The 14,985-nt window shown below is 33.4% G+C and overlaps 1 protein-coding gene across 1 annotated transcript; it reads left to right on the forward strand.

Moving 5' to 3' along the window:
* The first annotated feature begins 8,981 nt into the window (after window positions 1–8,981).
* On the forward strand, window positions 8,982–14,332 carry LOC142225033 (uncharacterized). The gene is made up of 2 exons (XM_075294810.1): window positions 8,982–13,399; window positions 13,642–14,332. Exons 1-2 carry the CDS (start codon window positions 8,982–8,984, stop codon window positions 14,330–14,332), a joined length of 5,109 nt encoding a protein of 1,702 aa, XP_075150925.1.
* Window positions 14,333–14,985: the final 653 nt, after the last annotated feature.

Below are 14,985 nucleotides of genomic sequence, written 5' to 3' on the forward strand. Positions count from 1 at the left end.
TATTTCTATAGAAAATTTTGTTCAAATTTTATTCATTTCATAATCATGGTTGCCACTCGAGCCACAAATAATCTACCAAGATTTTATTTCTATAGAAAATTTTGTCAAAAGTTTATTTCTATAGAAAATTTTGTTAAAATTTTATTTCTGTAGAAATTTTTGTTAAAAATTTCTTTCTATAGAATATTTAGTCAAAATTTTTATTTCTATAGAAAATTTTGTGTAAATTTTATTTCTATAGAAAATTTTGTTAAAATTTTATTTCAGTAGAAAATTTTGTCAAAATTTTGTGTCTACTTTGTCAAACTGAATTATATACGTATTGGATCGATCTTTTTTGATTTAATATATACCACGTATGGACTTACATACAATTTAGAAGATGGTGTAAGGAGGTTTTAAGAAACCTTGCCATCGGCAAGCGTTACCGCATCTTAAGTAATTCGATTGTGGATGGCAGTGTTTAGAAGAAGTTTCTACGCAATCCATGATGGAGGGTACATAAGCTTCGGCCTGGCCGAACTTACGGCCGTATATACTTGTTTTTTACTAAAATTGTGTTCCACCCTAGTGCATTAGCCAACTTAAATTTTGAGTCTATAGATTTTGTAAAAGTCTATCAAATTCTGTCCAAATCGAGTGATATTTAAATGTATGTATTTGGGACAAATCTTTATATATAGCACCCAACACATTTGACGGATGTGATATGGTATCGAAAATTTAGATCTATAAAGTGGTGCAGGGTATAATATAGTCGGCCCCGCCCGACTTTAGACTTTCCTTACTTGTTTTTTTATCGTCATATTTCTGTAAACCGGCATTCCAATAGACTGGTAGACTAAGTAAACCTTTATAAATAATGGGTCATTTTACCTTATATAACCACTTTTGCAATTGCATAATTTAAAAATATTTTCATAATTATTGCAAGAAATTGTAGTAAACTATTAAAATGTTTTTTTATTATAATAGTTACTTTAATTTCAAATATGAATGATGTATTCCTTCTGGGAATATTGACCGAACATATGCATATAGTGTCATATAGTGACTCCGTTTTACGATGGCGACATCCATATAACATAAATTTCTTTCATTTCTATACTAGTTTTAATGTTAAAAAATCCCACTATATCGGAAGATACTGTCCATTGTATTTTGTTATTGCAAAATACTTCTTATTTTAGTATTATATACGTAATATACATGTTAGTTGTCCACACAGCGCCTTATAACTGTAGCTTTAGGGGATTTCGAATTTATTTAAATGTCTATATATATGCCACATCGAAGCAAGTTTCCTTTTGACCGGGATCCCGGGAAATTCGAAAAAAATCCCGCTTTCCCGGGAATCAAAAAGTGATATTTTATTAATTCTTACTTAAAGCATTTGAAACAAAAGAGGAAACATTATTACTAACAAAAATGAAAAAAACGAGTTATAAAAAATTTAGTTAAAAGAATATCATGTGTAGTTAAAATAAAAATCATCTTTGGGAGGACATTTTTGGAAGTGCTTTTAAAGTTGTGCCTTTGGAACAAAATTTTTTGCTGGGTTGTTTCTCTGACGTGAATTGATGGGTTTCGAACCGCAAGCAATGTAGACTGAACCCTCAGAAATGAACGCTCAGAAATGTGTTGATAATCGTCGACAATTAGATATATCTCCCACATTGACCGATCCCAATATCTGATTTCTTGATCATCCTAAATTCTTATTTTTTTATCCGATTAGCCTTTAGGTTAGGTAAGGTTAAGTCCTTCGTAGTAGGATTTTTTCCGGCTTTTTTCGCTTTGCTGGGATTTCCCGGTACTGTTTCTTTACAATATTTCATATAAAATGTTACTGTCAATATTACAAAAATTATATTTAGTACCATTGGGTTGATTAAGTCTCATTTTAAGTGATTTAACTTAAAAATGGGTGTCATAACGTGAAAGATAAAATGTTTAGGCTAAGTTCAACTTGACTTTAACAATTCAGAAAAATTCTTTCAAATTAACGAAATTGTCTATAACTTTGTTATCTTTTTGCATCTTTACTACAAAGCAAAAAATCATTCAAAAAGAGGTCATGTTTTTCAACACTTTATTTTAAAGAGGATTTTTACTTGAAACATAGCATAAATTCTACTGGAAGTCGAGTCTGAATTTGGAAAATAAATTTGTCGTTAATACGTTTTTAAAGGTCTTTGATAGCATATAAAGAAAAGAAGATGAAACAAGTATATACGGCCGTAAGTTCGGCCAGGCCGAAGCTTATGTACCCTCCATCATGGATTGCGTAAAAACTTCATCTAAACACTGCCATCCACAATCGAATTACTTAAGTTGCGGTAACGCTTGCCGATGGCAAGGTATCTTAAAACCTCCTAACACCATCTTCTAAATTGTATGTAAGTCCATACGTGGTATATATTAAATCAAAAAAGATCGATCCAATACGTATATAATTCAGTTTGACAAAGTAGACATAAAATTTTGACAAAATTTTCTACAGAATTAAAATTTTAACAACATTTTCTATAGAAATAAAATTTTCACAAAATTTTCTATAGAAATAAAAATTTTGACAAAATTTTCTATAGAAAGAAAATTTTGACAAAAATCTCTACAGAAATAAAATTTTAACAAAATTTTCTATAGAAATAAACTTTTGACAAAATTTTCTATAGAAATAAAATCTTGGTAGATTATTTTTGGCTCGAGTGGCAACCATGATTATGAACCGAATAAAATTTGAACAAAATTTTCTCTAGAAATAAAATTTTGACAATGATGAAAATTTTATTATGAACCGAATAAAATTTTAACAAAATTTTCTCTAGAAATAAAATTTTGACAAAATTTTATATAGAAATATAATTTTGGTATATTATTTTTGGCTCTAGTGGCAACCATGATTATGAACCGATATGGACCAATTTTTGTGTGATTGGACCAATTTTGGTATGGTTGTTAGCGACCATATACTAACACCACGTTCCTAATTTGAACCGGATCGGATGAATTTTGCTCCTCCAAGAGGCTCCGGAGGTCAAATCTGGAGAATGTTTTATATGGGGGTTATATATAATTATGGACCGATATGTAACAATTCTGGCACGGTTGTTAAAGATCATATACTAACACCATGTTCCAAATTGTTCGGTTTATATGAGGGCTATATATAATTATGACCAATGTGGACCAATTTTTGCATGGTTGTTAGATACCATATACCAACATCATGTACCCAATTTCAGCCGAATCGGATGAAATTTGCTTCTCTTTGAGGCTCCGCAAGCCAAATCTGGGGATCGGTTTATATGGGGCTATATATAATTATGGACCGATGTGGACCAAGTTTTCCATGATTGTTAGAGACCATATACCAACACCATGTACCAAATTCCAGCCGGATCGGATGAAATATGCTTCTCTTAGAGGCTCCACAAGCCAAATATGGGGATCGGTTTATATGGGGGCTATATATAATTAAGGACCGATATGGACCAATTTTTGCATGGTTGTTAGAGACCATATACCAACATCATGTACCAAATTTCAGCCGGATCGGATGAAATTTTCTTCTCTTTGAGGCTCCGCAAGCCAAATCTGGGGATCGGTTTATATGGGGGTGGACAAACTTCATAGTTTGCCAAACATATTTTTTGATTTTTTATATTTGAATGAATTTTATGAATCTTTTGAATTTTATACATGAATGAATTTTATGAATTTGAATTTAAATGAATTGTTTAATATATCATATTTACATAATTATCGATCTCTTGAATTTCTGATCAATTTGTTTATTTTGAATTATATGTACTAAAATATTGCTGAATTGATATCGATAACATCTATTGTAAATATTATTGTTGTAAAAGTTAGTACACTAAGCCTTAAGATCCTAGCTTTTTACTTCACTTCTTCTCTAACTACCCGACGGTAAGCATTGTATTTCTCCTCTGCTGATCTCTCTTCTCTACCTTTTCCCCTATATCATATTTATAAATAAATATTGTTAATTGTACATTGAAAACTGAAACCTCCACTTGTTATTTTTTGTTCCTTTTCCGGTTGGGTTTCACTCCATCAAACGCTTTGTTTATTATTTCTCATTACTTGGAGAAATAATAAACCCAAGCACACACACACACACAACCTTATACAGTCCAAAGATAATAAAAGAGGAAGATGGGAGATTGGCTTGCGTCATACCAAATGTTGCATTTACCAGATTAGTTTAATACATGTTTTTAATCTTTTAGTTGTTTTTCGTTTTTATTTTTTAAATGAAAAATGTAATTTTCTTAATGAAACAATGTTAAATTTTAGGCAACAACAAAAAAAATTACATTTTCCCCTTTATGGAAATTTATTTCGTACTCTTAATTTCTTTTTATTTGCATTTTAATGCTATGTCAATACTTGTCGTATACGCGTTTGGTTCGAGTATTAAACTAATGTGGTAAATGGTTTGATGTGCTCAGTAGCCAATCTCACATCTTCCTCTTTTATTATCTTTGATACAGTCCACTCATCTCATACAGGGGATTTCTTGTAAAACTTCTCCACTGTCATCTGTCACAATCCCCCCACACACCTGAGCATGGTCCTCCGCAGCCGTTCATTGGAAACAGCATAACATAATCCACATCATCCACAACAAAGTAAACATTCCCATCTCTCTATCTACTCAGTTACAAAACCGCCGGTAAGTGATATACGTCACAAATCTGTATTAAAACAATAAAAAAACGTATGCAAACACAAAAGAAAAACTGGGAAAATACGCGAGTGAAAAAGTGTTAAAAAAGAACATAAATGATGTTAAAAATCGCTTAAAATCGGGTAAAAAATCGTGTTAAATTCTGCTGAAATACTTGTAGAAACTGTTTAAAATTTGTTAAAACAGAAAACTCGGTAAGAAAGGTAAAAAAAAATCTGTAAAACTTTATTATAAATGATTAGATCGGGAAAAGATCGTTAAAATTCGTGTAAAATGTGTGTAAAAGTGGAGAAAAAGCGATAAAATATACATGAAATTTGGTAAAAATTACGGAAAGTAAATGTAAATATGTTAAAAAGCGTATGAAATTACCTAAAATATTTTTCTACGTGCTGATTTAATGTGGCTGAATCAGTAAAATTTGTTGAAAAATCGTTCTAAAAATTGAAAAGCTTTCCCAATAACCAAAGGTAAAAAAAAAAATCAAAAAAACCGCAATAAATTTTGTGTTTGCAAACGTATGTAGGTACATATATACGTATATTTTAACTAAAAGTGCAGTGCAAATCAAAATTACAAAAACAAATTGGTGCAAATTGGTGTAAAAAGTGTGAAAAAAGTGTGACTTCTATTGCTGTCCGTCCGTCCAACGGTCCAAAAACGGTAAAATTTGATGTAAAAATTTCATAAAAATCGGAAAAAAAAGAAAAAACTTGAACCTTTTTGATGCATATTCGTGTATAGTTGTTTGTATGTCACATATGCATTGGTTCAACGAACTAGTATGAAGTGAGAAAAAGAAAATCAAGAAGAAGCACTTCATTTGATGTAATGGCAACGAATAATTTTTTTTGTTTTCAACGGTTTGGACAAAATTAGTGGTAAATGAAAAATTCTCATGGTTTTTTTTTATGAAATAAACGCGTTTGTGCTAAAACATTAACATTTCATCGGTAAAAATAAATTTCTCGTATTGTTCATTTCATCCAATTTGTATTTGTGATCATATGTGAATAAAATCCACAAAGAATATTACACATATGATAGAGTGACAATCAGTCAGCTGTGTCAGTGTTACCATATCACCCCCGTTTCAATTAGCGAAGTCACACACCAAGTTACACCTAACGCACCTGAATGAATGCGCAGCGTATGATCAATGATGCGCAGCGTATGATCAATGATAATGTCGATTTAATTAAATTCAATTAATATTTGGATTTTTGATTAAAAAAGTGAATGTAATTAAAACAAATAAAGTAAATATTGGAAATTTTGCCCATCTCACTATATTTTGGTTACAATAACAAAAATTTTTGCTAAAATATTAATAAATTAATGCACAATAATTTACATTGAATTACCAGCGTAGTTAACAAAGACATCAAATTGATCATACACTCTGCATTCACGCCGACATAATTCAACACACCGCAACAAATATTTGCACAATAACTAATATAATCGTATTTGCACTTTAATACCATTGCACATTTTATCATTTTATATTGAACGTAGTAGTTATATGTACACGTATAAAAAACCATCAAACAGTGAATTATTCACCATTTACACAACAAATGCAATTCTGAAAATTTTATTTGAGTGCAAATTAATTCGGTACACCGCGGGAGGAAAAAAAATCAGTTTTATGTCAAAAGTGATTAAATCAAAGTAGAGTACGCAAACACATAGATCCATTTGTGTTTTACCGGGGTATAAAAACAAAAACGCGAATTTTTGGAAAAGTTATCTACACTCGAAAAAACAAACCTATTACACTCAAGAAAATTTGTATATCATCGTAGAAGTTTCCTTACATTCATAAAGTAAATTTTGGTAAAGCGCTAATTCTCTTTGGTAAAACGCAAATTACTACACTTGCAAAAATTAGTATCAACAAAATTTAAAAAAAAAAAAATTCACGAAAATTACACTTACAGAAATTTGTCTTTAAAATCAAAAAGAAAATCCGCTACTGAAAATTTCGTGTTTTCGACTCTCAAAACGTTATGCTAAAATTTGGAAAATGTAAATATACATAAAACTCGAATTTGTACACTCAGCAAAAAATTCTCCAAAATTTTTCTACACTTAAAATTTTAACTTGGAACATTTTTTACATTCCAAATTTTGTACACCCAGCAAAATTTTTTAAATTCTGCAAAGTTTTTATAAACTCAAAATTTTAACTTGCAATATTTTTTAAAATTTTTCCTACACTCGGGAAAAAATTATTTAAATTCTCGAAATTTTTCCTACACTCAAAAATTTTTTGTCTTTGTCTACATTCAAAATGTTATTTCCTTCAAAATATTGCAATACTAAAATTTGCTAAAAAATAAATAATAATAATCTCAGAAAATTACGACATAACATATTTTCAATTATATTTTCCGGAAAATTGTATCACGCTCGGGAAAATTTATAATCAGAAAAAAAAAAAAAATCAAAAAATTATTACACTCGAAAAAAAAAATCAATCTTTATTAAACTAAAAACTATTATTACACTCGGGAAAAGTGGGAAAACTTCGGAAATTTTCTAAAGTTGAAATAAAATACATATATGAAAATCTCTACAAATTCTTACACTCAGAAAATTAATTACGCTCGAAAACATTTTTTCGTTCCCCAAATACGAAGTGCACTCAAACAAAATTCTCAGATCAACTCATGCGACTGCGAATACACTCAAATTAATATTATCTCAACATATATGAACGAATCATCATAACAACAGGTAAATTTTTGAAATTATTGGTAATTTATGAATATTTACAACATAACAAGCGTCTCATAAGAAAAATTGTGAGAAATAAAATCGCAATTTTCACTTCTCGAATATTAAATTTATTAAAATTGGTAAACATATACAAGAAATCAAGCGGCTCATAAGAAAAAATTGTGAGAAATAAAATCGCAATTTGTCATTCCTCGAATATTTAAACTTGTTGAAAAGAAATATATACAAGAAAATAAGCGTCTCATAAGGAAAATTGTGATTCAGAACATCGCAATTTCCGCTCATCGAATATATTAACGAAATCACTCATCGAAACATTAAAACAAACTATCAACGAAAATACTCATTACGACATTAAAAATAAACATCAATATATCTAAAAAGTGAAATTGCATCTCAAAGCCGAATTGGCTGATGAAACATATATATTATCTCTCTGTAACAATAATATCTCTTGCTCTCTGAATATTGCTATTAAATTGGCCTGTTGTGCTTTATCAAGATTTGAGGAAATTTTTGAACTTTTATTGAGTTATATGATTTTTTCGAAGAAAAATTGAACAAAGTCATATTTCTTTTGGATGAGTTCATTATATTTCTTCGTGACATTTATATTTCTCGCTCTGTGAAGCTTAAAATTATTTGGCCTGTGGCTTCACAAAAATTTGGAGGAATTTTTGAACTTTTATTGAAGATATATCATTTTTTTGAAACAAAATCTTGAAAGTCATATGTTTTCAGTGAGTTCAATATATTTCTCTTTGAAAATTACATTTCTCATTCTGTGAAGTTTACAATTATTTTATCTGTTTGCTACAAAGAGCTTGGTCGAATTTTGGACTTTGATTGCAGACTTATGATTTTTCGATTCGAGAGGTTTGGAAAATCATAGTTCAGTGAATGTGTTCAATAGATTTCACCTGCTTAATAAAATCTTAATAAAATTTAATCTCGTCTCATAAACGAAAAAATCGAAATTTTGCCTCGTTCACGTTTTTTGGAAAAAAAAAAAGATTTTGTTATCGTGAAAAACTTGTTTTTCTTGAAATTTTAGGACAGAAATTTTACCGATTGAATTCTGTTTAAAAGTATCGATTGGAAGTCGAATTTATCAATTGCATCGCATTACATAAAGAACGCAACACTTTGGAATTTGTGGAAACACAATTAAAATTGTTTGAATTATATTTTCATTAGCTCAAATCAATTAAAATTGATTGATTATTTTTCTTTTCGCATATTTATCTTTTCAATTGATCTTTTGAACAATAAACTACTATATTTTCGCAACATTTGCAAATCCCGCTTATTAGTTTATTAGTTCTGGAGATAAATTTTCGCATAAAACACAACTAAAACGGTTAGAGGTTACCCACAAAACTTCATATTTGCAATTCCAAAAACCCATATATTTTTTCTCGCTATATTTCTGCAATTCCAATTCATTAATTTGATAAATTCAAGAAAACATTTTCTCGTTTGCAATCGATAATTTTCTGATACATTTTTTACGACAATGAATCCTACAAACAATCCTAATGAACTTTCATCAGGTCCTTCTGGATCAAATGCTTCCTCCAATTCTAACGCAGCAGTGGCTGCATCTCCCGCATATGATAGATTTCTTTTTGATTGCGAGTATTTAATACTTTTTTGCACGCAATTCGAACAATGCGATATTAGATCTCAAACGGACTCTGTATTGGAAGTTAAATTGGAAGACTTGGAGAAAAGATGGCAACAACTTCAGACTTCATATCAAAATATAATGCTATCGCCGAGTTCCACCGATCCGAAGGATATTAAAGCTAATGCAAAAATAAATTTCAATGCCAGTTCTGAGGCATATTACACCGCAAGGTCTCAAATCTTAGATATTCTCCGAATATCTGGAGGCCAAGCACGTCAAAATGCCAGACACAGCCTAGTTCCTGAATATATACCTCAGAATCAGAGTTCTATTCCCGCCTCTTCTCATAACTCTAACGACAGTTATATAAAAGTTCCTCCGTGTGACACCGAGGTGTTTAAAGGTGGATACGAGGAGTGGCCCTCGTTCCGTGATATGTTCACGGCAGTTTATGTAAATCATCCAAAATTGACCCCCGCTCAAAAACTTTATCATTTACGCAATAAGACCAGGGGCCCAGCTGGGGCTATAGTCAAGCGTTACACTTTGTGCGATGAAAATTTTAATATGGCATGGAACGCACTTAAAGCTCGGTATGAAAATAAACGTGTTTTAGTTGATAATCAATTAAAAATTCTTTTCAATATACCTGTGGCAAATGTTGAAAACAGCGAATCAATTCAAAAAATTCAGTCCACGGTCAATGATTGTTTATGTACTCTTCGATCTCTTAACGTCGAAGTTGACGGATGGGATCCCATTCTCATATATTTAATTTCCACAAAATTACCAGATGAAACTCTCTCTTTATGGGAACAATCCCTCAGATCACATCGAGATCTGCCTACGTGGAATCAACTGGACGAATTTTTGATAAATAGATTCGAAGTTGTAGAACGCATCTCAAGCATAAAGTGCACAAAGCAGCAAAATAATGTTACACATCAAAATTCAAATAAATATGATCAGCGCAATCCCATCTCATCTCAGGGCTCTGGCAAAATACAAACATATCTTTCGCAAGAAAGACTCACAGCTACTTGTTTACTTTGTGAAACCAACCATTCTTTACGAATGTGTCCGAAATTTCGTCAACTTACTGCACAACAGCGTGTAGACTTTGTCTATAAAAATAAGATTTGCAGTAACTGCTTATCAAACTCCCATCTCAAGCCTAATTGTAAAAGTACAAACACTTGTATAATTTGTCACAAACCGCATCACAGTTTGATTCATATACGAACTAAATACAACGAAAATACAAGTGAAAATTCAAATACTCAAGAAAATAGAAGCGAAAGCCAGAATCATCAAAAGCCCATTAAAAATACACAAAATTTATCCTCACAGAAGGAACAACCATCTACATCAAAGCAAAATAATTCTTCTCATATCCAAGCCAACTTTTCATCGAATAATGATATGATTTTACTCCGAACTGCATTAGTGCAGATTGAACATAATGGAGAATTGTTCACGATTAGAGCCCTTATAGATCCAGGTTCTCAACGAACATTTATTTCAAAACGAATTCAAACCCGGTTGCAACTTCCAACTACTAAGTCAAGTTTTGAAATATCTGGAATTGGTGGCCAGCGTCAAACATCTGACAAACAATGTCAATTGCACATAGTGTCAAAGAAACATGAAATACAATTCACAGTTTCTGCCATTGTTTTGCCGAAAGTGACAAAACGTCTTCCTGCCATTTCGTTTGAAATACCAAATAATTCAGAATTGGAAAATTTAGAGTTGGCAGATCCATATTTCAACAAATCTTCGCAAATTGATTTGGTTCTGGGTAATGATTCCGAACGTTTTATTAATATTGAAGGAATCAAGAAAAATATTTGTGGCGAAACTTCAGCCTATAATACTATATTTGGCTGGGTTCTCAGTGGTCCAATGCGGACTGAAACAATACATTCATTCTCCGTAAATGTTCATGAATTCGAAGAATCCTCTATTAACGAAATGCTGAGAAAATTTTGGGAACAAGAAGAAGTTCCTACATCCCATCTCGTCTCAGCTGCTGATGCGTTCTGTGAAGAGTATTACAGAAAAACTACAACTCGTTTACCCAATGGTCGTTACATGGTACGACTTCCTTTTAAGGAAGAATTTTCTGATTCATTGTACTTGGGTCCTTCTAGATTTATGGCTTTGGCTCAGTACAATCGTATGGAACGAAACCTTTCCAAAGATTCTGAATTAAAAACACAGTACCATGATGTTCTGAACGAATATATAGCGCTTGATCACGCAGAAGAAACGTCTTCTCGCGAAATTTCCTTTGATGATAAATTTAATTCATTTTACTTGCCACATCACGCTGTGGTACGACCGGAACATAAGTCCACAAAGGTTCGAATTGTTTTTAATGCGTCCAGAAAGACGAAATCAGGCTATTCTCTTAACGATGTGTTACACACCGGTCCCACATTGCAATCTGATCTCACTTCTGTTATTCTGAATTGGCGGAAATATCAGTATGTTTTCTGCGGGGATATTCAGAAAATGTACAGACAGATTCTTGTACACCCCCATGATAGACCGTATCAACGAATTTTATTCAAACCGTCCGATAATAACTTTATTAAAGATTATCAACTCAAAACAGTAACTTTTGGTATTAATTGCGCGCCATTCCTTGCTATACGTACTCTTTTGCAACTGGCATCTGATGTCCAAGCAACTCATCCCACAGTAGCTCGAATACTTAAACACGAAACATACGTTGACGACATTTTATCGGGCGGGTATTCTATTCAGGAGGCTTTGAAGGCTCAAAATGATCTAAGTGATATTTTAAAGAATGCCGGTTTTCCTCTTAAGAAGATCATAGCTAATGATCCACAATTACTCGCTCATATTCCGTCTCAAGACCTATACGATTCCGAATTTTTACGCTTCCATGAATCAAGTTCTACAAAAACTTTGGGTATAAAGTGGAACGCGTTGTCAGATTCGTTTACTTACTCGATAAATCCAATACAATTTGAACAGACTATGACGAAAAGGATGGTTCTATCGTCAATCGCTCAATTATTTGATCCCGCGGGATGGATTGCGCCGGTTATTATTCGGGCAAAAATATTAATGCAACAATTGTGGCTAGAAGGAATTGGATGGGATGACAATCTTGGTCCAGAGTCACAAGCTACTTGGAATAGACTCGTATTCGATTTCCCTCACATTAATTCTATCTCTATACCAAGATGGATTCAATGTTGTCCTACTGATACTTTGGAAATCCACGGGTTTTCAGATTCGTCTCAAGCTGCATATTGTGCATGTGTTTATTTGCGATGCCAGACTAATAAATCAGTTGTGTTTTCTAATTTACTGGTTGCTAAAAGCAAAGTCGCTCCTCTCAAACCTGTATGTTTGCCAAGATTGGAACTTAATGGTGCATTTCTGTTAGCTAAACTCGTCAATTATGTCACTTCGAATTTCGATTTCAAGATAAGCTCTATTACTCTATGGACTGACTCTTCAATAGTTCTTGGTTGGCTTTCGAAACCACCTTGGTCCTGGGAGACATACATTGCAAATAGAACTTCGCAAATTCACGAGTTAGTTCCTGGTAGCAATTGGCGGCATGTCCCGACTCATGATAATCCTGCAGATCTCGGTACTAGAGGTTGCCGACCTCAAGATTTAACACCCAATTCTTTATGGTTTAATGGTCCAAAATGGTTAACTCAACCACATTCAACGTGGCCTAAAAGAAATCCATTGGTTGCACCAGAATTAGGAAAACGTGTTAATGTTCAAACTTATCATAGTACAATTGACGATACTGATATTTTACTCAGATTTTCGTCTTACAATCGCGCATTGCGAGTTATATCCTACATGTTTCGTTTTTATAACAATTGCCTAAGTCGACGGAGATCGACAATAAAAATTTCGAATCCATTTCTTACTCATAAAGAAGTTACATTTGTTAAATCACGTTTAATCACATTATCGCAAAAGAAATTTTACCCTGACGAATATTCTAATCTTCTTGAATCGAAACCAATTAATGATAAAAGCCAATTGAAATGTTTGAATCCATTTCTTTCTCACGAGAATATTATGCGAGTTAATGGAAGACTCGCCGACTCGTCTCTACCATACAACGAGCGATTTCCTATTATTCTTTCGGGGAACTCACGTTTCAGTCACTTATACTTATTAAACTTGCATCAATTATTAGCTCATGCCGATTGTACGCTAATGTGCCGAATGGTACAGACTGAATTTTATATATCCCGTTTAAAACCGCGAGTGAAGGCTATAATTCATAAATGCCGAACGTGTGTAATATTCAAACAAAAGTCCTGTAGCCAGATAATGGCTCCCCTTCCATCTGTGCGATGTGAACTATCCCCTCCTTTTAATATCACCGGTGTAGACTTCGCAGGGCCTTTTGAGCTAAAAAGTTCCACTCTAAAAAGAGCTCCAATAATAAAAAGCTACGTTTCGATTTTTGTTTGTTTCACTACAAAAGCGATCCACTTAGAACCCTGTTCAGAATTATCGTCTCTAGCCTTTGAAGCTGCATTTACACGATTCGTCGGGAGGCGGGGGCTACCCCATCCACCGCCAGTGACATATCCCAGAAATATTCAACACACGGCTTTGAGTGGCAATTTATCCCACCGCATGCCCCGCATATGGGCGGATTATGGGAATCGGCCGTAAAAAGTTTTAAACATCATTTTAAACGAATAGCTGGTGCCCATAAATTTACTTTCGAACAATTTGCTACAATTCTCGCAAGAATCGAAGGAATTCTAAACTCACGTCCCATATCTGCCGTTTCTGAAGATCCATCAGATTTGACAGCTCTTACTTCGGGTCACTTTTTAAAAGGATCACCAATTATGTCTTTCCCTGAAACCCCATCTCAAAACTTATCTCTTCTCAATAGATGGACAAAGTTAAAAGCTCTGCACCATCAATTTGCTATCAGATGGAAAGAGGACTATCTGAAATCTCTACACAAACGATATAAGTGGAAAAATTCAGGTCCCAATTTAAAGATTGGCGATTTGGTTGTCGTCATGGACGATTTGTTACCACCTAGCGACTGGCGCTTGGGTAGAATCGTAAATACTCATCATGGTTCCGACAATAATATTCGTGTTGCGGATATCAAAGTTGCTTCAGGAATTATCACTCGCCCTATCGTGAAATTATGCTACTTACCGCTCTTAGACCAAGCCTCTCCTGAACCAACCTCTTAAATCTTACCTTTTCACATTCCTTCCTCTCATAAAATCTTTTCATAACCTTCCCATTATCCCATACTAAAGTCCTTTCCAATTACAGATTACTAACTAAAAATGTCCCACCATCAAGTTTACGATTGCGGCATCTGCAAGGAAAGACACTCTTTGCGGGATTGCCCAATTTTTATAATGATGCCTGTGGCGGATAGAAGGGTGACGGTTCGGACATATAATTACTGCATGAACTGTTTGGCAAAAAGCCACACAGTTGAACGGTGCAGTTCCCCAGCGACCTGTCGGAAGTGTGGCTATCAGCATCACACTATGCTGCATCCACAAATAGCGAGGACGCCATCCGCAACTTCACCAGCCTACTACACGCCTAGGGAAAGGAACACGACGACACGCCAAACACCATCAAGAAACAATACCACTAGAAGACGAGTAATAATCACGGGAAGACACAACAGTACAACTACACAACAAACAAGAAGGCCCATCCGATGGTTCACGAAGAACCCAATACCGCAGACATCAACTACGATAAGACGACCACCACGACAGCCTACACCACAACATGCTCATACCAACAATAAGATGCAGAGGAGACGCTCCAACCAACGTCCTAAGCGGAACCAGCATATCCTGGCCGAGGCTATAAAGTCCAT

This window comes from Haematobia irritans, chromosome 2 (genome assembly GCF_050003625.1).
Source record: "Haematobia irritans isolate KBUSLIRL chromosome 2, ASM5000362v1, whole genome shotgun sequence".
Lineage (NCBI taxonomy): Eukaryota > Metazoa > Arthropoda > Insecta > Diptera > Muscidae > Haematobia > Haematobia irritans.